General features: G+C 38.2%; 1 protein-coding gene across 1 annotated transcript in view; it reads left to right on the top strand.

The window, feature by feature from the left end:
* LARS (leucyl-tRNA synthetase) overlaps nucleotides 1–23,759 on the top strand; it is a 72,713-nt gene that overhangs the window by 24,185 nt on the left and 24,769 nt on the right. Inside the window, 16 exon segments of the mRNA XM_027546080.1 lie at nucleotides 31–94; nucleotides 1,688–1,755; nucleotides 1,857–2,082; nucleotides 5,084–5,171; nucleotides 5,255–5,331; nucleotides 6,555–6,608; nucleotides 7,691–7,831; nucleotides 11,067–11,144; nucleotides 14,777–14,862; nucleotides 14,956–14,983; nucleotides 14,985–15,022; nucleotides 15,254–15,336; nucleotides 15,733–15,871; nucleotides 16,775–16,987; nucleotides 18,365–18,422; nucleotides 20,895–20,958. Coding sequence (XP_027401881.1) covers nucleotides 31–94; nucleotides 1,688–1,755; nucleotides 1,857–2,082; nucleotides 5,084–5,171; nucleotides 5,255–5,331; nucleotides 6,555–6,608; nucleotides 7,691–7,831; nucleotides 11,067–11,144; nucleotides 14,777–14,862; nucleotides 14,956–14,983; nucleotides 14,985–15,022; nucleotides 15,254–15,336; nucleotides 15,733–15,871; nucleotides 16,775–16,987; nucleotides 18,365–18,422; nucleotides 20,895–20,958 — 1,505 coding nt within the window.

Consider the following 23,759-nt stretch of genomic DNA (forward strand, 5'->3'; position numbering starts at 1 on the left):
GTAATGTTTGTCATTTATTTCTTGTTTCAGGTATACTATTTATTCTCCAAAAGATGGACAGCCTTGTATGGATCATGACAGACAAACTGGGGAGGTAATTATTTGTGACATAGAATAGTTGTTGTCATAATTCTTAATATAGTCATAGAGTTTAAGAAATAAATCAGAAACCTAAAAATAGCTTTATTCCAGTATTGAGGTATAAGTCATGATACTCTGGTGGCTATTAAGAAGGAGGCAGGTAGTCATCATAGGTACCTGTATCTTCTCTAGAACCTTGTCTAGAACCTTGCTGGTAGGTTTAGCTGCATCAGCTTGTGCTGGAAAAGCACATTCTTGGATTTTTTTTTTTTTTTGTCACTTAGCTTGGCTTGCAGGATTCCCAGATCAGGGATTGAACCTGGGCCCTTGGCAGTGAAAATGTGGTGTCCTAACCACTACACTGCCAGAGAATTCCTAGAGAAGTAGATTCTTGAACCTCACCCCCAAATTGCTAAATCAGAAGCTCTGAGGGTGGAGCCCAGGAATCTGTCTTTTAATGTGTTCTCTGTGTGATTCATATGCCTGCTCATGTTTGAGAAGCACCACTTGGAGAGTGCACTGTTCTAAAAAGAGACCATGAGGAAAGGTAATGAGATATGTGGTTCACTCATGTACACAGATTCCATTTATACTTGCTTTGGTCACATGCCTACTTATTTTCAAAGTACTTCAAGTCATGCATGACATCAGTTCATTCTGCATTCCTGGAGGACACATTAGTGACATTGTTCCCTGTAATACTTGAATGAAGCAAGGGAAAATCATTCGTCTAAAGCCTTGGCACAGTAAATCAACAACAATGAACTTTGTAGTCCCTATGAGTGTGTCATTCTCTGTTACCACCTTTGAACGCATTCATAGGCTAGTGACTACCTTTCAAAATCAGCCTTCAATTATGATGTAACTTACATGACAGAAGTGAGAGTTGATCAAAATTTTGAAAGATTTGAGAGCCTTCAGAAGGCCAGTTTACTATGTTAAGCTTTAATATAGTCAATGATAGCAACATCTTAAGTTTCAATAGTACATCATAGTTTTTCAAAGCATTTTGTCATTATCATTATGTGTCATTATCTTACGTGTTCCTCAGGACAGTCCTGTGTGAGGCACAGCACAGTTTTTTATTTTTAAAATGTTTAATTAATTAATTAATTTTATTTTTCATGAAGAAATGAAGGTTCAGAGTGATTGTGACTCCTTGTGGCAAGCCACAAGTGAGGGCCGAAGCTAGGTTTTGAATACACATCATTTGATCCCTGGTCCATCATATGTCTGTGATGACTACTCTGTAGGATTGACATTGATTTTATCTTCTAACTCCCATTTTGGCAAACACTGTTTTGGCTGATTAATCCAAGTCATTCTCCCCTTGTTTTTCCCTCTCAAGAGAGCTCTTAGTAAACCTTACTCAGTCTGGACCTCCTTGACCAGTTCTGTCTAGTGTGGGGTAGGATGGTGGTCTCTCAAGTCATTTCTTACACATTAGGCTTCCATGTGGTCAATACACCACTGACAGTCTTTTCATTGGAAGGAAGAATTATTCTAGCGATGCAAGAACCCGTCTTAGAAATTTGAATCAGATCTCTTGCATAGATTAGTAGGTTTAATCCAACTCTTTTCTCTTTCAAATTTTTATTTTGTTTAGGGTGTTGGACCTCAGGAATATACTTTAATCAAGTTGAAAGTGCTTGAGCCATACCCATCCAAATTAAGGTAGGTTTGTCAAAGAATTGTGGCTTCATCTTTTTGAAACATCAGATAGTTGTGATAAAATCCATAACATTTTCCATAAATGTGTGCTTTTTTCTTCTTAGTGGCTTGAAAGGGAAAAATATCTTCTTGGTAGCTGCTACTCTCAGACCTGAGACTATGTTTGGACAAACAAACTGTTGGGTTCGCCCCGATATGAAGTACATTGGATTTGAGACAATGAACGGTGATATATTCATCTGCACCCAAAGAGCTGCAAGAAATATGTCATACCAGGGCTTTACCAAGGACAATGGAGTGGTACCTGTTGTTAAAGAGTTAATGGGAGAGGTAAGTTGGGTAGTGGAATTAGTTTAGAGCATACACTTAGAGGAAAATGTCAGAAATGAAATTTGAGAAAAGAATGTTTAAAAAAACATTTTAGTTGAGGTATACGTACAGTCAAGCGTGTAAGTCGTAAGTGTGTATTTTGGTATATCTTCAAACGTTATGCATCACTCAAATCAAGGGATGTACAGTTGGAGCACTCCAGAAGGCACTCTCATGTCCATTTCACATCCCTTCTTCTGTAGAGGTAACCACTACCGTGACTTAAGTCACCAAAGATGAGTCACTCTTCATGAACTTTACATAGTGAAATTGTATAGTCTGTACTCTTTTATGTCTAGCTTCTTTGGCTCAATGTGATGCCTGTGAGATTCACCCATGTTGTATATGTAGTAGTAGTTTGTTCTTTTTGTTTGCTTTTTAATTGCTGTGGTATATTCATTGTGTGACCATATCAGTAAAACAGCATTTTTATTTATGTATTTATTAGAAAAAAATTTTTTTTGACCATACTGTGTGGCTTGTGGGATCTTAGTTCCCCCACCAGCGATTAAGCCACAGGCCCCTGGCGGTGGAAGCATGGAGTCCTAACCATTGCATTATCAGAGAATTCCCTAAAATAGCATTTTTGAATCTTACGTTTCTGCTCAGTAATTATCTGATTGAAAAATACAGTTCTCCTCAAGAGATTTAGTATAGCTGCAGTTGACATTATATTACTCCTTCTAAAAAATGGGTCGTTTTTGCTGTGCGTGGGCATTGTCTCGTTGCAGTGAGCAGGGGCTGCTCTCTAGTTGCGGTGCTCCAACTGCTCACTGCGGTGGCTTCTCTTGTTGCAGAGCATAGGCTCTAGACACATGGGCTTCAGTAGATGCGGCACATGGGCTTAGTTGCTCCATGGCATGTGGGATCTTCCCTGATAAGGGATTGAACCCATGTCTGCTGTATTGGCAGGTAAATTCTTAACACTGGATGACCAGGAAAGTCCCGATACTACTTTTTAAATAGGATTAACTGCATTCCTGGTGTGCAGTAGCAGCTGCTTTTTTTTTTTCTGGAAAGGAAGTCTTGATCTTAACTAAATCCCCGATGGCTCAGCTGGTAAAGAATCTGCCTACAATGCAGGAGACAGGAGACTTGGGCTGGATCCTTGGGTTGGGAAGATTCTCTGGAGGAAGAGATGGCAGCTCACTCTAGTATTCTTGGCTGGAGAATCCCATGCACAGAGGAGCCTGGTGGGCCACAGTCTGTGGGGTTGCACAGAGTCGGACATGACTGTGCATGAGCACGTGTAGTATCCTTAGAGTTTATTTTACTTAGGTTTATTTTACTTTTACTTATTTACCGGCGTGTTTTATTCCCTTTGGTTAAGTGCTGATCTTTGGTATCTTAATAAATAATCTTTTAAAAGAAAAAGATGAGTAGAATACCATCTCAATTCTCCTTTTGAATTGGACTTTTATTTCTTATTTTGTAAATTTATTTTTTGACTAGATTACTAAATATTCATAAGACTCAAAATTTGAAAGACAAAAAGAAGGGATTCCCTGGTGGCCCAGTGGTTAGGACTCTGATTTCACTGCCAAGGGCACCTGTTCCATCCCTGGTTGGGGAACTGAGATTCTGCAGGCTGTGCAGCCAAAATAAAAAACAAAAGGTACACAAAATACTCCCAGTCACTCAGTTGTCTCTTCCATAAGCAGTCAGTGAAACCAGTGTCTTGTGAATCCTTCCAGAAGTATTTCATGTATATACAAGCAAATACATACATATATATTCTTTAGCCCTCTTTTTTTACACACAAACGGCAGTGTATTTCATCACATTGTTCTGTGTTTTACTTTCTTTTTTACTTAGCTATTTCTTGGTAATTATTTTGTCAGTAGATAAACATCTCCTTGTTCTCGTTCTTTCTTTTTTTTGGCTGTGCCATGTGGCTTTTAGGATCTTAGTTCCCTCACCAGGGGTTGAACCTGGGCCCTTGGCAGTGAAAGTAGAGTCCTAACCACAGGACTGCCAAGGAATTCCCTTTGTTCTTATTTTTTACTGTTACACAGTATTCCATTGTTTGGCTATGCCACAAATTATTTAATGACTCTGTATAGTGGATATTTGAATTGCTTCGTCTGTTATAAGCAGTCCTGCCACATCTCATTAGTTCCTGATGTTAGAGTTCTGTCTGAGAGGTTTTGGGGAATGGTATTAATGACACAATTTTTTTTTTTCTTGCTCTTACATGCAACTTCTTTCCTTGTTAATTTGAGCATATTCTGGTATGAGGGAAATGGGTGGTATAATAGCTTTAAACTGTTAATTGATATTTAGCCTTTATCATTATGGCTCCAAATTCTATAAGCAACTTACGTATATGGGTAAAGGAAACTATATGGAATTGAAAAGTGCATTTCTGTAGCTAAACAAACAGCTGCAAGCTGCTTATTCATATATAAGAATATGGGTCCTATATTGTTGGGGCTTCTTTTTTTTATTTTAAAGAGAAACTAGATACGTCTTCTTAACTGTCTTTCTAATTATTGTTTAAAATAGAAACACAGAGATATAATATTCTATCTTGTTGATGTCTCATATTTTATTAAGTGATTTAAAAAAAAAAATCATTTAAAGTCTTAGTTGTTTCCATGTTTTGCTAATGTAGTTAATACAGCATTGGGAAGATTCTCAAAGAATCTTTTGAGGTAAATTCCTAGAATTGGATTGCTGGGTCCAAGCTGTGTGAACATTTTTGTGACTCTTGCTGTGGATTCCTATATTGTTTTCCTCAAGGAGTGCAAAGTTAAAAGCAATATGTTAGTGTACTAATTTCCTCACAACATTACAAGATTTGGGCTTTATAATTATTTTCAGTTATTTCCAGTCTTGTAGGTAAAAAAGAATGAGTATTGTTGATTACTAGCTTCTCGTGGCTTAAAATATAAACATAGTTTTAAAATTTAATGATTAGATTAGGTTACTTCCTCTTTATACTGATCTTTTTCTTACATAGGATATTCTTGGTGCATCACTTTCTGCACCTTTAACATCGTACAAGGTGATCTATGTTCTCCCAATGCTCACCATCAAGGAGGATAAAGGTAAAGAGTTTATTTCTTTGTAGAAATTCTTTGGTGTACACATTCTGGTTGCTATTAGTTAATTCCACACTTTCTTTTATAAGGCACTGGTGTGGTCACAAGTGTTCCTTCCGACTCTCCTGATGATTTTGCTGCCCTCAGAGACTTGAAGAAAAAGCAAGTGAGTTTCTGTGTTTCATGTTCACATTTCCTCTTTATCATCTCATTGGTTAGGTACCACTGAACTGTTGAATTAGGCTGAAAAACTATGCAGATATCTTTTTAATGCTATCTTTAACCTGTTTCTTGATATTTATATGTTTTCCTGTGATTTGAATTTTAAATATAGTATTTCATAGAACCTTTTTTTTTGGCTGTCTCGTGAGGCATGCGGGATCTTAGTTCCCCAACTAGGGATTGACCCTGCGCCCTCTGCTGTGGAGGCGTGATGTCTTAACTACTGGACTGCCAGGGAAGTCCCCGTAGAATCTTTTTTAAGACTTATTTTCTTAGGACAGTTTTAGGTTCATAATGAAAATAGAGAGGAAGGCACAGAGATTCCCATGTAATACCCCTTCTTCAACACCTGCATTGCCTCCCCCATTATTAGTGTCACTCACCGGAGTGGTACGTTTTTATCAAAGATGAACCTACATTGACGTCATAATTGCCCAGAGTCCATAGTTTACCTTAGGGTTCATTCTTGGTATTGTACATTCTGTGGGTTTATGCAAACATTTAATGACATGTATCCATCATTATGATATACAGAATAGTTTCGCTGCCTTTAAAATCCTCTGTGCTCTTCTTGTTCATCTGTCTTCCCTCCCACTCCTGGCAACCACTGATCTTTTTAATTGTCACCATAATTTTACCTTTTCCGAAAGTCATGTAATAGTTGGATTCATACGGTATGTAGCTTTCTTAGATTTTCTTTCAGTTAGTAATAAGCATTTTGGTTTCTCATGTCTTTTCATAGCATCATAGCTTGTTTCTTTTTAGCACTGAATAATATTCTGTTGTCTGGATGTATGTTTATTTATTCACCTGCTGAAGAGCAACCTGGTTGCTAACGAGAGAAAGTTTTGTAAAAACAAGTTTTCTGATACTTGCATTTTCATTGCAACTGAAATGTGAACTTCATTTTAAGTGATATGTGTGTGTCTGTGTGAACTTTTGCTTTTGACTGTATAGTTTCAACATTTAAGCTATTCAGTCTAACTTAAACTGTTTAGTTTTTAAAAGTCATGCATCCCTTCTTGAGAGTTTTGTCTATAAAATTAAAAAATTGTTCTTTATGGAAAGAAGAAAAATACTTAAAAAAAAGTTTAGAGGGTATTTCTCTTAATGATAATACCAGAAAAATACTGATCATTAGTGTTAACTTCCTTTTTGTTTTTGTAGGCTTTACGAGTGAAGTATGGAATTAGAGATGACATGGTCTTGCCATTTGAACCTGTGAGTACATAGATGATTCAGAATATTAATGTCCATCTTTTCATTAGAGGAAGAAAAGAGCTAACACTTGTAACAGAATTAAATAATTGGTTCAGTTCAGTTCAGTTGGTTAGTCGTATCTGACCATTTGTGACCCCATGGACAGCAGCACGCCAGGCCTCCCTGTCCATCCCCAACTCATAGAGAATGAAAATAAGAGAGAGTTTAAGAGTTTATTTGCTTTAATTTGATATCTGCTGGGATGGATAAGAGCAAACAAAAGACTTTAACAGTAGGCATTTTCTTAGCACCTGGCACCTGCAGTTCGAGAAGAAACAAATAGTTTGCCTTTTAGTATCACCAATTCTGTAGTAACTTATTTTCTAGTGTGGCAGATTTCCAGGCTTCTAAAGATAAAATTTTGCCACGTTACTCTTGAAAGTTTATGCTTTCATGTTAGTGTCTTTAGAAATGTAAATTACTAGTGAACAATTTTCATGGAGACTCCAGAAGACTTAATATAAATCAGAAATAAGACCGTCCATAAATTCAGTTGTTTACATCATTTCGCTGGCTTCCCAGGTGGCGCTAGTGGTAAAGAATCTGCCTGCCAATGCAGGATACATAAGAGACTAGGGTTCAATCCTTGGGTCTGGAAGATCCCCTGGAGTAGGAAATGGCAATCCACTCCAGTATTCTTGCCTGGAGAATCCCGTGGAGAGAGCAGCCTGGCAGGCTACAGTCTGTAGGGTTGCAGAGAGTTGGACATGACTAAAATGATTTAGCACACATGCATGCATCATTTTGCCAGTTTTGAACATTATTCAGTAAATTATATGCCAGTGAGGGCTTGAGAGCTGTGGAAGCTATATGTGTAGTGAGGAAAGGAGAGTGTGGGGGTTGGTGCAGAAAATTTGGCTGGTTCCTATGGACAGTAGGAAGATAGATTCACATCTGGATGTTTTCCCTAATGTGTGGAGCTGACCTAATGATATATAAAATCTCATATGACTTCATTGGACAGTGGAGGCAAAGGACTGTGCCCATAAGGCTGTTTTTATGTTCATTCAGTGTGAATAGTTTTACATTTCTCTTTTTTGCAGGTGCCAGTCATTGAAATCCCAGATTTTGGAAAGCTTTCTGCTGTAACTATATGTGATGAGTTGAAAATTCAGAGCCAGAATGACCGAGAAAAACTTGCAGAAGCAAAGGAGAAATTGTACCTAAGAGGTTTTTATGATGGTGTAAGTAATATTTTTGTTATCATTTTTGTTTGATTTACGTACTCCATGATCTTTGGTTTTCTTCTTACTGATTTAGAAAAAATATAGAAAAATTTAATACAATTTCAGCTGTGTCCTGATTTGAGAGGGATTACTATAAGATATGAACAAAACTAATGGAGGTGATGGCATTCCAGTTGAGCTATTTCAAAACCTAAAAGATGATCCTGTGAAAGTGCTGCACTCAATATGCCAGCAAATTTGGAAAACTTAGCAGTGGCCACAGGATTGGAAAAGGTCAGTTTTCATTCCAGTCCCAAAGAAAGGCAGTGTCAAAGAATGTTCAGACTACCGCACAATTGTATTCATCTCACACGCTAGCAAAGTAATGCTCAAAATTCTCCAAGCGAGGCTTCAACAGTGTGTGAACTGAGAATTTCCACACGTTCAAGCTGGATTTAGAAAAGGCAGAGGAACCAGAGATCAAATTGCCAACATTCGTTGGATCATTGAAAAAGCAAGAAAGTTCCAGAAAGACATCTATTTCTGCTTTATTGACTATGCCAAAGCCTTTGACTGTGGATCACCACAAACTGTGGAAAATTCTGAAAGAGATGGGAATACCAGACCACCTGACCTGCCTCTTGAGGAATCTGTATGCAGGTCAAAAAGCAACAGTTAGAACTAGACATGGAACAATGGACTGGTTCCAGATTGGGAAAGGAATACGTCAAGGTGGCATACTGTCACCCTGCTTATTTAACTTATATGCAGAGAACATCATGTAAAATGCTGGGCTGGATGGAACACAAGGTAGAATCAAGATTGTCCGGAGAAATATCAATAACTTCAGATATGAATATGACACCACTCTTATGGCAAAAAGTGAAGAGGCACTAAAGAGCCTCTTGATGAAAGTCAAAGAGGAGAGTGAAAAAGTTGGCTGAAAACTCAGCATTCAGAAAACTGAGATCATGGCATCAGATCCCATCATTTCATGGCAAATAGATGGGGAAACAATGGAAACAGTGACAGACTTTATTTTCTTGGGCTCCAAAATCACTGCAGATAGTGATTGCAGCCATGAAATTAAAAGACGCTTGCTCCTTGGAAGAAAAGTTATGACCGACCTAGATAGCATATTAAACAGCAGAGACATTACTTTGCCAACAAATGTCCATCTAGTCAAAGCTATTGTTTTTCCGGTAGTCACGTATGGGTGTGAGAGTTGGACCATAAAGAAAGCTGAGTGCCAAAGAATTGATGCTTTTAAAGTGTGGTGTTGGAGAATATCTTGAGAGTCCCTTGGACTGCAAGGAGATCCAACCAGTCCATCCTAAAGGAAATCAGTCCTGAATATTCATTGGAAGAACTGATGCTGAAGGTGAACTCCAGTACTTTGGCCACCTGATGCAAAGAACTGACTCATGTGAAAAGACCCTGATGCTGGGAAAGATTGAAGGCAGGAGGAGAAGGGGATGACAGAGGATGAGATGGTTTGATGGCATCACCGACTTGATGGACGTGAGTTTGAGTAAACTCTGGGAGTTGGTGATGGACAGGAAAGCCTGGCGTGCTGCAGTCCATGGGGTCTCAAAGAGTCAGACATGGCTGAGCAACTGAACTGAACTGAAGGTTATAAGATTATGTTCTTCTCTTTCCAAATTTCTTTTTTTTTAATCTGTTTTTGTCCAGTAGTATTACAGAAGTTCCATTTTTGTGCCCCTAATCTCTGAGTGAATTTCTCAAGAAGATGTTTAAGGTTAGTTCGTTGTACTGTGCAATACACGCCAAAGGTTTATTGCATGGACAATACCCGATCCCTTTGCTCTCTTATTGAGATGAAATTTTAAATAAGCAGTTTCATTCAGTTCATTAATTTACTTGTTAATACAACTACTACATGCCATCTTAGCACAATTTTTGAACCTCTCTTTTCTTCTTAATTGTACATATGTTAATGTGGCTTACATTTCCATGGAAAGAAGGTGAAGCTAGTGAAAGTAAAAACCCAGTCAAGTTGTTAGTGACTTGAGGTTGAAATGAAGATTTTGAAGGCTGTAAATGAGAATGTTTTTTACTTTTGCTTTCTATTTCTCTGTATGACCAAATATTGTTTATATGTCTTCTTTAAAACTCAACTCATCCATGTTTTGGATGACACTAAGAGCCAACACTAATATAGCACTCACATATTCACTTACTTACATCTCAAAATGACCTTGCAAAGTAGGCACTTATTCCCATTTAACAGATAAGGAAATTAAGGTACTAAGACACTAAGTAATTTACCCTGTATCAGCCAGATAGCTAGGTCAAAGCAGAGCTGGAACTCAAACTAGGCAACTTGGCTCTAAGATTTGTGCTGTTAACCCCTGTGCCATGATGATCAATAATCTATAATTTCATAATGATGAATTAAATAGATGCGGAGCATTTTGGCATGTTAGAGGATTGAAGGTGAAAATAGAAAACATGTCTTTCCACTTAAGGTAGAAAGTATTGGGAATTCCCTGGTGATCCTGTGTTTAGTACTCTGCCTTCTCATTGCTGAAGGCCCAAGTTTGATCCCTGGATTGGGAACTAAAATCCTATAAGCTGTGAGGTATGGCCAAAAATAAAAAACCCAAAACCTCAAAAGGATAAAACCTTATAAATTCCTGTTGAAAGAGTCAACAGGAATTAGATAGATAGAGGTCAGTATCAGCCAGAAGGGGATGGTATCTTAGCTCTGTGACAGCAATGGGCAAGGCAATACTTTGCCCAAGAATTAAATCTCCCCATTACATAAAAGGCAGAGTTGAGAAACCATAGGCCTTCCTCTCAGAGCCAAGTTTATCACATGGCCAGGCAAAGGAGAATGCTTGCTGGCAACAGATGGAGTTGAAAAGAGAAGCCTAACTGGGGCTGAGCTGCATTGGCTCAGTTCCTTCCCCCAAAGCCTTTAGGAATGATGGGAATTAGGGCAAAGGAATTCTCTCCACATGGAAACCTAAGAAGTGGGAAGGAAGTGAACTTTTCTTTGTAATCATGTTCATAATACATATTCTAGTTACACTAAAAGAAAAACAAGTGTGTTATAACTATTAGTTGTCCAAGCTGTGCCAAAATAAAGATGTATGGTTATAAATGTGATAAATTTCACACTAAAAATATCCTGGTTGTTTGTGGAGGTAAATTTAGGTAGGAGAAAGTTTAAGGGGGGACCCAAAGCAAATTTTAATTGTATGTGTTTTTACACTTCTTATCCTTTAAGGTAATGTTGGTGGATGGATTTAAAGGACAGAAGGTCCAAGACGTAAAGAAGACTATTAGAAACAAGATGATTGATACTGTATGTAATAGACTATCCCCTGAAGGCTGTTTTAGAAGTGCTTTTGGTTCATAGACTTTACAATGTTAATTAGCAATTTTCTGTAGTAGAACCTGGAGCTGTATTAAAGATATAATTTTATTTACATATAAAATTGAAGACCTGTTTAATAATAGCAATTCATTTAACCTGAACATCCCACCTGTAATGTTGATGAAGGTAATGTTCTAAAGTTGGCATGTGTAGATTACATACAGTGAACTTTAATGATGCTTTCTGGCAGAGACCGTTTGCAGTAGAGGTAGTTAACAGTTCTTTCTGTAGTGCTTTACTTTTTGCTTTCATCCTTTTCCCCCCTCTTCATTTTTGTTGTAATTTTTTGTTGTTGTTGAGTTACTTAGCTGCTGAACTTTTGAAACTGAATTTTTGTTTTTGATAGTTACGTATACCTGTAATACAGAGAGACTGTGGTCTGTAAGACTTGTTAAAAAAAGGCAGCAGTTTCCTCTCCATTCATCCACATTCTCTTAAATTTCTCTTCCTTGGACAGGCTTACTTTCATCTGTTTTGTTACTTATTTTAGTATCTCCACCTCGCTTACAGATCTCTAATCTAAACTCTTATAGTGTAATTTAAAATTTTTTTAAATTTTTAAAATTTTAAATTTCAGTTTTAGGCATTAGCCATTGATTTCCTGCTATGAAAGATCAAGATTTAACTCTTCTCCAACCTGTGTCTTCCCCTCTAACCTCACATTTGTATATACTTCTTCACCCCACATCTTCCTAGTATAGGTATATTATAACTTAGGTTAGAGAGGTAGTCAGTGTGTTGAGACATGGCTGATCCATAAATAGTATACAGTGAGAACTTCTCTTCCTTAGCTTTTGGTTTTCCTTGGAGTTAATAACTGTCTTTTTTTTCTTTCTCTACTTTTTTTACTTCTAAATATAATTATAGACACTTCATCCCCAAACTCTGTCCAACTGTTTATTTTTCTTTTCTATACTTTGAAACACATCAGTGTGCTATTGTTTACATCTTAGAGAAAGTTCTCCCAGAGCCTTCCAGCCTGTTGCAGTCATCCAGACTGGTTGCTTACTGTAGGCATGCACGAATGTCATCTGGGATGTTCCTCCACTGTTACTTAGGATTTCCTTAGTTTTTCTTGAGTTGGATCTCCTTGATCCCATGGCTGCTTCTTTCTTATTTACTTTCTTGTTTTGTTGAAGCTCTGCGTCTAGAAATGTTCCTGGAAAAGGGTACCTGGAAGGTAAATTTTGTGACCTTTTATATCTGAAATATCTTTATTCTGTCCTCATACTTGAATGCTTAGATGTAGGATTCTGGGTTAGAAATAATTTTCCCTTAAAAATTTGAAGGCCATTACCCATAGTGTTCTGGTTCAGTGATGCTGTTAAGAAGTCCAAAACCGTTCTGGTATGGCGTGATCTATGTCTCCCCTCCCCACCCAAGCTTATAGAATCCTCTCTTTTGAAATTTCATGATGATTTATTTGATGTAGATTAGTTTTCATTCATTCTTCTGGGTGTAGGATCGGCTCCTTCAGTCTGGAAACTTACGTTCTTCAATTCTGGGAAGATTTACTTTTTGTTTAATTGTTTTATCCCTTCTTATTCTTTATTTTTGTTTTCGGAATTCTTACTATTCAGATATTGGCTCTATTAGACTCTGGAAGTTCTTTTGCTTTTCTCTCTGGGGGAGTCCCTCAACTTTTTCTTGCTATGAGTTTTTGTGCGTTTGTTTACTGTGTGTTCTTTATATCAGCTCTACGTGTGCTTGTGCATGTGTATATAAATATTCCTAAAAAATCACTAAATTTTTTTCTTTGTGTAGAAAATTTCAAACATAAAAAAATGGAGTAGTGTAATGAATTCCTGTATACCTCTTACTCAGCTTAAGCATTTACCAACTCATAGCCAGTTTAAGAACTTATTCTTGTTATCTGATCTTTTGTGATAGGATGCTGCAATTCTTATTTCATGAATATGAAATTTTAATTTCTTATTAGTCTGAGGAAAACTATTGATAATTTAAGAGTGCATACAAAAAGATGATTGGAACCTTTTTGGATATAGGTAGGACTTGTCACTGGGAGAGATCTGGAAGTTCCATTTGGGCCAGAGGGAAGCCCTGATGTTATTAGCCTTGTTGTTAATTAGGGCTTTGTGGTTTGTTAGATTCCCCTCAGAAGATTCTTCAGTTTCTGGCTTAAAGGGTCTAAGCTAAGTGAGCATTCTGGGAGCTAACATGAAGGAAGATTGCTAGAGTGGGTATCAGCACCCATGTGCTGACTTTCTCTTAATCCCCCTCTTTTCACTATGAAACCCATTCCCTCAACTTTGTCCTCTGGTTGGGAGACTCTGTGTTGTCCTGTCTGGAGTATAAACCCTCATTGCTCTGCAGGCACAGGGAGAGGCAGCTGCCTGTCTGCATAGTGTGGGATTAGGGTATCTGGTTCTAACTTCTTTAAAAGACTTCAGTTAGTCTTCCTCTTTCCAGCCTCATGTTACCTCCTTTTCCAGAGCTGTCTTGTGCCACAAATCTCGAGTCTTTTGGAGGTTCTGTAATGCAAGTGAAGTGAAGTGAAAGTTGCTCAGTCATGTCCGACTCTTTACAACCGTAGGGACTATACAGTCCGTGGGACTCTCCAGGCCAGAATATAGGAGTGGGTAGCCTTTCCCTTCTCCGGGGGTTCTTCCCCACCCAGGGATTGAACCCAGATCTCCTGCATTGTAGGCAGATTCTTTACCAACTGAGCTACAAGAATTCAGCTCTCTTGTCTGTGGGCTTAGGATTCAGCTAGCTTCCTTTGGTCCACTAATACAATTGTCAGTCATTCTGCTTTTTAGTTTCCAAAATTTGTTTGATGTTATTTCTTCTCCCATTCTTGTCTTTGTAACTTCATACCAATAAAAAGAAAACCTCTTTGTTGTCATTTGTTCAAATTTTGAGAAGGAGCAGAGTTAATTGCATGTCTGTTTTTAATTTACCATTGTTAAACCAAAGCCCTACCTGTTTCAGTATGAAGAACTTGCGTTAAGTATACAGAGCAGTGAATCATTTTATGAATAACAATGCTGAATTATTTTTAAAAATTATCCTAATAAGCTTGGGATTGTAACACCTTAAGAGATATTTGTTTTAATATTAAAAAAAAATAAAATTTATGGTCAGTTTTCTAGTGGGAATTTTTCACGATACTGTAAATCTTTAGTAATGTTATTTTCCATATCTAGTTTTCATGCATGTGTTTTTTTAAAGGCAGTTGTTCCATGCATTTAGTTTCCAATTTTTATGTTTTTCTTATAACAAAAATAGAAGGCTGCCATAGCCTTCAAACCATAGCAGTAGAAGCTGTTAAACATCTTTTACTCTGCAAAGGAATAAGCTTTACCTAGGGAAGGTGATCCACCTGATTGATAAAGATGCAGGCCTTTTCAGAAACAAGTGATATACAGAAAGAAAGGCAAGTAACTTCTACTCTGGGAAGAGGGAAGATATAGTGAAAACTTGCAATTTAGTTATTGGTGGTAGAGCATTTTTTTTTTAAGTTACTTCTTTTCTTATCCTTGAGGAATAGAGATTGCTTTGCCATGGTATCTGACATATTTTTATTTACTTTCATCTAGGGAGATGCATATATTTACATGGAACCAGAGAAACAAGTTATATCCAGGTCTTCAGATGAATGTGTTGTGGCCCTGTGTGACCAGTGGTTAGTTTCTTTTATAGATGGCAAGCAGAAATTTTCTCCCATCACTTTGCTTATCCTTGACTTTTTTTTTTTAATCAATTTGTCCACTCCCAGGTACTTGGATTATGGAGAAGAGAACTGGAAAAAAACAGACATCCCAATGCTTGAAGAACCTGGAAACGTAAGATGGGAGAAGGTGCTGGGGAAGGGGAAGTGTTAGTGGCTCAGTCATGTCCAGCTCTGTGAGTCTGTGGACTGTAGCCCTCTAGGCTCCTCCATCCATGGAATTCTCCAGGCAAGAATACTAGAGTGGGTTGCCATTCCCTTCTCCAAGGGGAAGGGGAAGGAGATGAGAAACGGGGAAGACAATGAAGCCGAAGAGGAGAGACACTTTATATTCTGATCTGTCCAGGTACTGTGAGGAGACGAGGAGGAATTTCGAAGCAACTTTAGATTGGCTACAGGAGCACGCTTGCTCGAGAACTTATGGCTTAGGTAAGCAAACTTCAGGTTTCCGTGTGAATGACTTTGCCAGTTACGTAGCAGGTTAACCCTTCACCATTTTCCCTTCTCTTCCATTGTTTTTCTGAGCTGGAAGTGAGAGGATTTTGGTTAGAGGGTGAGAGAAACTAGGGTCTGGTCCCCACTCCTATTCACCTGATGGCAGAAGTATCTAACCCATATAATTTTATGGTGCAGTTATTTTAAATAGAAAATTTCTAGTGCTTCACCTTTTTTAAAAAAATTTATCAGTTTATATTATTCAAGTAAATTTAGAAACCTACAAAAGTAGCTTTGTCAGTGCTAGAGACCTGCTTTTGAAAATGTGAATTCTGGGGTGAAGTGTCTCTTAGATTCATCTTGCACGAATTTTCTTCCTTTTACTTACAGGTACTCGTTTGCCATGGGATGAGCAGTGGCTGATTGAATCGCTCTCTGACTCCACTATTTACATGGCATTTTACACAGTTGCACACCTGCTGCAGGGAGGTGACTTGCATGGACAAGCAGAGTCTCCGTTGGGCATCAGGTTGGTAAATGGATAGGGGAAGAAAGGTGATTTGTTAGCGTGAGATATAATCTTTTGATTTATGTATTGAAAATGCTTTTTTTTTAAAAATTAATTTATTTTTGGATGCATTCGATCTTAGTTGAGGCAATGTCTTTGTTGTGGCATTCCAGATCTTTAGATGCAGTGCAAGGACTTTTCAGTGCTCAAGGTTTCTCTCTAATTGTGGTGTGCAGGCTTCAGAGTGCGTGGGTTCTATAGTTGCAGAATGTGGGCTTATTTGCCCCTTGACAAGTGGGATCTTAGTTCCCCAACCAGGGATTGAATCCATGTCCCCTGCATTGGAAGGCAGATTCTTAACCCCTGGACCACCAGAGAAGTCCGTGAAAATACTTTATAATAATTCGTTTTTATAAGAATTCATTTAGTGGAATTTTGTCATGATGGTTTTGCTTTTGAATTGAGAAAAAGTAATAAGTAACCCCTCTGTTATTCACTCTTTATTCTTATGGGAGTCTCTTGTTCTCATTTGTTACTGTAAAACATTAAGAAAGCGATTTCTGGGACTTCACTGGTGGTCCAGTAGTTAAGAATCCACCTTGTAATGCACGGGGTATGGGTTCAATCCCTAGTCGGGGAACTAAGATGCCACATGCTGAGGAGCAACTAAGGCCGAGTTGTGCAACTACTGACCCTGTGCCACAACTGAAGAGTCTGTGCTGAAATGAAAGACCTGGCGTGGTGCGGTGACAATCCCCTATGCACGGCGAAGACTCAACACAGCCAAACAAATGAATAAATAGAATAAATACTTAAAAAAACCCGATTTCTACTTCATGGTTGGATTAGAATGCTGGTTTTTTTCAACGAAACTATATATATATGTTCTGTTGTTGTTTATCCGTTACTTTTATTTTAATACAGACCACAGCAAATGACCAAGGAAGTTTGGGATTATATTTTCTTCAAGGAAGCTCCATTTCCTAAGACTCAGATCCCAAAGGAAAAATTAGATCAGTTAAAGCAGGAATTTGAGTTCTGGTATCCTGTGGATCTTCGAGCCTCTGGCAAGGATCTTATTCCAAATCATCTTTCATATTTCCTTTATAATCATGTGGCTATGTGGCCAGAAGAATGGTGAGTGCCAAAAAAGCTGTGAACTACATGTATTGATTATTGACAAGGGTTCCTTGTGGCTTTAAATATACTGATGTTATTGTAGAGGGTAAGGTTAGATTTGCCAATACATTCTTTTTCTTACATTAAATGTACTGAAGGAGAAAGCACACCTTCTCCTATTATATCCAGAAATTCTCATACCTGCTTTGAGCTGCCAAAGCATTTCACATTTCAGATACTTTGATGGTCAATCAGTAATACGCTTGACCTATTACATGACTCATTTGACTTGTTAACAGGCAATTTCAAACAGAGCCTAGGTCATTAGAATGGGAAGGAAACATCCCTTTAGAGCTGAGAACCCCAAGTTTCCAGTATTAAGTCATGATGTTCTGACTAGAATCTGGATCAGAGATGCATTTTTAATACCATGTGCTCAAGAGTATTCTTTCTGTCATCTTCCCTTTTGACCCAGACATGCCCCTGTGTCTTTCTCTCCTGTCTTCAAGTAGCTGGAGAAACAAACCCCTCCCACTGTTCAAATTTTATTTTGCAGAACCAAAGCAATCTCATGGAACTTCTTGTATTTAGGGTGAGATTGCATTTAGAATGAGATTACATTTTCTTTCTCAAGAATAAAAGATTTTGAAGAAGAGGAATAAAATAAATCTGATGTGGTTGTTGTCATTCAAATAGTTTTCTCTATTGGTTTAAATGTGTTTTTGGAGAAATCAGGTGTCTTAGAAATACTTGTTAGTAACATGGTTGAATATTTATCCCATTGCATCAAGTTTTGGACATATATAAGCGTGTTAAAATTATAGATAAGTGGTAGCTTCAGGTGCTTATGCTATCACTGGTAAAATCACTTTTAGTAACTCATGTAATTTTCACTGCAACTTTTCGTGGAAGATGATCTGTCCCTGGTGGCACAGTGGGAAAGAATCTACCTGCAATGCAGGAGATGTGGGTTCAGTCCCTGGGGCGGGAAGATCCCCTGGAGAAGAAAATAGCAACCCACTTCAGTATTCCTGCCTGGGAAATCCCATGGACAGAGGACCCTGACGGGCTGTAGTCCACGGGGTTGCAAAAGAGTCAAACACAGCTTAGTGACTAAACAACAAAGATCTTTTTATATCTATATGTATAGCCTGGCCTCTATTTTTAAGATAGTTCATAGTATTTCATCGTATGCCTGCACCATAATTTATAAACCAGTCCTTTTACTAATGGATACTTGTTTTCATTTGTTTCCTGTTATAAATAGGACTCAATAAATATCCCTGCACATTTGCCTTAAGAAACATTATGACTCTTAGCATTTACCTCAAGTTTTTAAGGCTAAACCATAATCTTTAAATTTTATTTTCTGTCTTTACACATTTACCTGTCAAGTGATAAATGGCCTGTAGCTGTGAGAGCCAATGGACATCTCCTCCTCAACTCTGAGAAGGTAACGCTCATTACCTCTTGAAACGTTAGAATTCTGCAGAAATGTTTTTCAGATTTAGGATGTTGTACTTTCTTAAATAAAGAATATGAAAATCAGACAGTTAAAAATCTTGCATTTAAAATTTTTAGTACTACCAATGTAAATTAAAGATTTATATTTAAAATTGAGTGAGTAGAGTAGATAGTATTAATTGAGAGGAGGGATGGGGAAAACTTTCCTATATAATAATTGTCTTAGAGTTAGAGTGGCAAAGAGTGACAAATTGTTACCAGAGAAGAGAGACAGAGAAATGGACAGGAAATATAAAGATTCTAGCTTTGTGACCCTGCATCTTTCTCATTAAGTTGAGAAAATAATTTGGTGGTTTTTGCTTTTTATTGTGACTAGCCACTAAATTAGAATAATAGAATTTTGGAGCCTGTAGGATTCTTAAGTGTTATTTAATGCTTCTTTCTAGAAAGTATCTCTCTCCCTATACTACTGCAACTTCCCCTATTGCTGCTAATGATACTACAATTATACTAGTAGTATCACAGTAGTATAATCATAGTACATATATTAATAATATATATGATTTTTTTAATGCTTCATAAGTATCTGATTATTCAGTATCCTCAACAGGAGTTATGCCAACCTCTTGACAAGCGCTTTTTTGCCCCTATAATGCCTTTGTGCACATGAGAAAGGTCCTGCTACCGCTAAGTCGCTTCAGTCGTGTGACACCGACTCTGTGCGACCCCATAGACGGCAGCCCACCAGGCTCCCCCGTCCCTGGGATTCTCCAGGCAAGAACACTGGAGTGGGTTGCCATTTCCTTCTCCAATGCATGAAAGTGAAAAGTGAAAGTGAAGTCGCTCAGTCGTGTCAGACCCTCAGCGACCCCATGGACTGCAGCCCTCCAGGCTCCTCTGTCCATGGGATTTTCCAGGCAAGAGTACTGGAGTGGGGTGCCATTGCCTTCTCCGGAGAAAGGGGCATGCTTCCTCAACTAAACAAAAAAAAAAATTAAATTGCAATGTTACTTATTTCTCATTAATAACAATCCTAACAAGTTGGACTTGTTCCAACCATTGAATCTTGCTATATCTGATGGAATATTAATGATGAAAGAATATTCATTGCTATATAATAATGAAAATAGTTATAGATTTAAACAAATAGCAGATGATATGAATTGCAAAATGAGATTTTTTTTTTAACCAGTGCCCTAACAGGGAATAAAAAAGTTCATTTAAGATAACTTGTACATTAGGCTGAAAAATAGCTACTTTATAGATTTTGTTAAATCAGCAAGGACTTTTGATTGTTGAACTCATTTTTTCTTCGTAGGTCAAGGTGGAACTATATATATATTTATATATATATGTGTGTGCATGTGTGTATATGAGAGTACAGGTATAAATCCTGCTATTAATATAACATGATGTTTCCTTTGGTCTCCACATTGTTGTGTTATGTATACACTGTATGTCCCTGGTAGAGGGCTTTCTGGTGGCTCGGACAGTAAAGAATCTGTTTGCAATTCAGGACATCCTGGATTCAGTCCCTGGATCAGGAAGATCTCCTGGAGAAGGGAATGGCTACCCACTCCACTATTCTTGCCTGGAGAATTCCATGGACAGAGGATCCATAGGGGTTGCAAAGAGTCGGACATGACTGAGTGACTTACACTTTCGCTTAACTTTCATACTCATTTTATTACAAGATTTATTGCTCTGTAGTAGAAACTTGATAGAATGGCCGCTTCTCTTTGGTGTTAGCAAAGTTACCAAGCATAGAAATTTTTTAAACAATAAAGATTGCTGGGCTGTGCACAGTGCCTACTTACTTGTGCTGCCCTCAGGCAGAGCACAACTTGAGTAAGCAACTATTGTGACCTAATGACAAGAAGTTTCCTAAATTTGTTTCCTAAAGTTTCCTAATTTTGACCTAATGAGCTTGTCCATTCTTTTCTGAATGACTCTAATTGTTATAAAGCTCTTATAACCAGCTGCAGTGTTCCATAGTTATAGTGTAATCATTCCACGTCTAAACCAATTCCCAAGCAACAGTATCAGTTAATGCAAAGAGCCATGGACTGAGTGTCACACAGGAGATGCTGTCCTAGCTTTGTCACTGACTAGATTAGTTACTCGGAGAAGGCAATGGCACCCCACTCTAGTACTCTTGCCTGGAGAATCCCAGGGACGGGGGAGCCTGATAGGCTGCCGTCATGGGGTCGCACAGAGTCGGACACGACTGAAGCGACTTAGCAGCAGCAGCAGATTACTTACTCAGGCAAGTCATTGTGTTGACTGGATTTCAGTTTTCTCCTCTGTAAAATAAGTGTAAAGTGTCTTTTCCTTTGCATGTTTCTAATCCTTTTTATCTTTATCTAGTTGTAGCCTGCTCATTTAATTTGATGTGGCTGATCTGGTTTACTTTATTTATATGTACTCTTACTAAAGCCTTATCATTGACTTTCTTTTTCAGATGTCAAAATCCACAGGCAACTTCCTCACTTTGTCCCAAGCTGTTGATAAATATTCAGCTGATGGTGAGTATATGTTTTTTTTATTGCTGTTGCTTAGTGTCCCCAGTTCTCAGACTGCAGAAGGCAATTAGCATTCTTGTTTCAGTTTCATTGCTTTTCTCTTTAGCTTTTACCAATACTTTAAAATATTCATGTTTTCTTTGTGTACAAGCAACATAATTTTTAAAATATAAGAATTGTTAATATGATCTGTTTAGAAACAAATTTAAGCTAAGATTATTAGAGTCTTCTTTCAAAGGAAACTCACTGTTAGTGCTACCTGATTTGTTCCTAATTTCATGCTGGGGTAAGTTGCTTCAGTCATGTCCGACTCTTGGTGACCCGATGGATTGTAACCACCAGGCTCCTCTGTCAGTGGAGTTCTCTAGGCAAGAATACTGGAGTGGATTGCCATGCCCTCTTCGAGGGGATCTTCCCAACTCAGGGATTGAGCTCACATCTTTTATGTCTCCTGCATTGGCAGGTGGGCTCTTTACCAGTAGTGCCACCTGGAAACTCTATTTCATGCTATTTCTAAAATTAAATAGTTAGTTTGTAGAGACGTTAAGCATATAGGAAGCTTTTTCAAAGTATTTCCTCCATATTTGATATAGATGAGTTGAACCTAGAAGCCTTCATTTTTTTGAAAAATATGTTTCCCCTGACTTCATTACTATTTCATTTAATCATTACTTTGTCAAGAGAAAAAATGCACTATCTAAGCTGAAGGAGCCAGTCCTTCCTTATGTAACCTAGCCTTTGGTCATCATGGCACTTCTTTTTGTTGATCAAGACTACCACAGTTTGAGACTGTACTGAAAGGGATGGGGAAAAACTAACCTAAATTACTTAGAAAAACAGTATTATGACAACATAGCAAGATGAAAAGGACTGTACACAATATTGTAGGTTTTTTTTTCTTTTAAAGAAGTGTATATTAGCAGTTCTGAAACTTTTATATGTTTACTGGGATTGAACAAATATTGTGGGTGAGAGCTCAGTATCAGAAGCTATAAATAAGTTAAGAGGAAATGCTCAAATGAACTCCCTGGTGTTGGATTGGAATTGGCAGTATCAGCATAAACTCATGGGTTTTATTTTTTATACAGACAGACATAAAAATAAACATAGGGACTTCCCTGGTAGTCCAGTGGCTAAGACTTTCTGCTCCCAATGGAGGGGACTCCAGTTCAATCTCTGGTCAGGGAATTGAATCTTACATGCTGCAGTGGAAATTGAAGTTCCCGCATGCTGAAACTAAGACCCAGTGCAGCCAAATAACATAAATATTTTAAAAATAAATAAAAATAAATATAGATTTATGTGTGGGTTAGTCATGCATTTATTTCCTAGTTTTGCTGAGAGAGCCTGTGGATACTGAAACACTAGTTAATGGTGAAACACCTGTCATTCAGATCTTGGTTTCTAAATACCATTCTCTAGTAAAAGGAACTAGGGTTCCTAGGAGCAGGGATTGATTTGAGTCTGGAGTAGAGAAAATACAAAATGGGCATGGAATATTTTATGATGCCAGAAAATGAGAAAATGTTTCAGAAAGGATGGGGACAATTTGAAAGGGCACAGGAGCCAGCTTGAAGGGGCTCCCAATTGCCCGAGCAAGAACTTTTTGAGAGATAAAGTAAATAACGTAGTATTGAATTATAACTCCTTGCATAAATTAAATATTCATGAACTCATAGGGATATATAGTAATAATTGAATAAGTAAGTGGGGGAGTGGGGACTGTTCTTCTTTTCAGAAGAATTCCAAGTAATAAATGTGGAAGAATTGAATGAAATATAAAATCATCATTAGAGAAACATCATAGTAATATTGTCAAAGACAAGATCCATCAGTTCAGTTCAGTTCAGTCGCGTCCGACTCTTTGCGACCTCATGGACTGCAGCACGCCAGGCTTCCTTGTCCATCACCAACTCCCGGAGCCTATTCAGACTCATGTCCATCTAGTTGGTGAAGCCATCCAACCATCTCATCCCCTGTCATCGCCTTCTCCTCCCGTCATCAATCTTTCCCAGTATCAGGGTCTTTTCAAATGAGTCAGTTCTTCGCATCAGGTGGCCAAAGTAAGAGTTTCAGCTTCAGCATCAGTCCTTCCAGTGAATATTCAGGACTGATTTCCTTTAGGATGGACTGGTTTGATCTCCTTGCTGTCCAAGGGACTCTCAAGAGTCTTCTCCAACACCACAGTTCAAAAGCATCAATTCTTCGGCTCTCAGCTTTCTTTACAGTCCAACTCTCACATCCATACATGACTACTAGAAAAACCATAGCTTTGACTAGACGGACCTTTGTTAGCAAAGTAATGTCTCTGCTTTTTAATATGCTGTCTGCTGCTGCTGCTGCTGCTAAGTCACTTCAGTTGTGTCTGACTCTGCAACCCCATAGACAGGAGCCCACCAAGCTCCTCTGTCCCTGGGATTCTCCAGGTAAGAACACTGGAGTGGGTTGCCATTTCCTTCTCCAATGCATGAAAATGAAAAGTGAAAGTGAAGTTGCTCAGTTGTGTCCAACTCTTCACGACCCCATGGATTGCAGCCTACCAGGCTCCTCCGTCCGTGGGATTTTCCAGGCAAGGGTACTGGAGTGGGTTGCCAATGCCTTCTCCAGTATGCTGTCTAGGTTGGTCCTAACTTTTCTTCCAAGGAGCATCCTTTAATTTCATGGCTGCAGTCACCATCTGCAGTGATTTTGGAGCCCACAGAAATAGTCTGTCACTGTTTCCATTGTTTTCCCATCTATTTGCCATGAAGTGATGGGACCATGATCTTCGTTTTCTGAATGTTGAGTTTTAAGCCAACTTTTTC

The sequence above is a fragment of the Bos indicus x Bos taurus genome, chromosome 7 (genome assembly GCF_003369695.1).
Source record: "Bos indicus x Bos taurus breed Angus x Brahman F1 hybrid chromosome 7, Bos_hybrid_MaternalHap_v2.0, whole genome shotgun sequence".
NCBI lineage: Eukaryota > Metazoa > Chordata > Mammalia > Artiodactyla > Bovidae > Bos > Bos indicus x Bos taurus.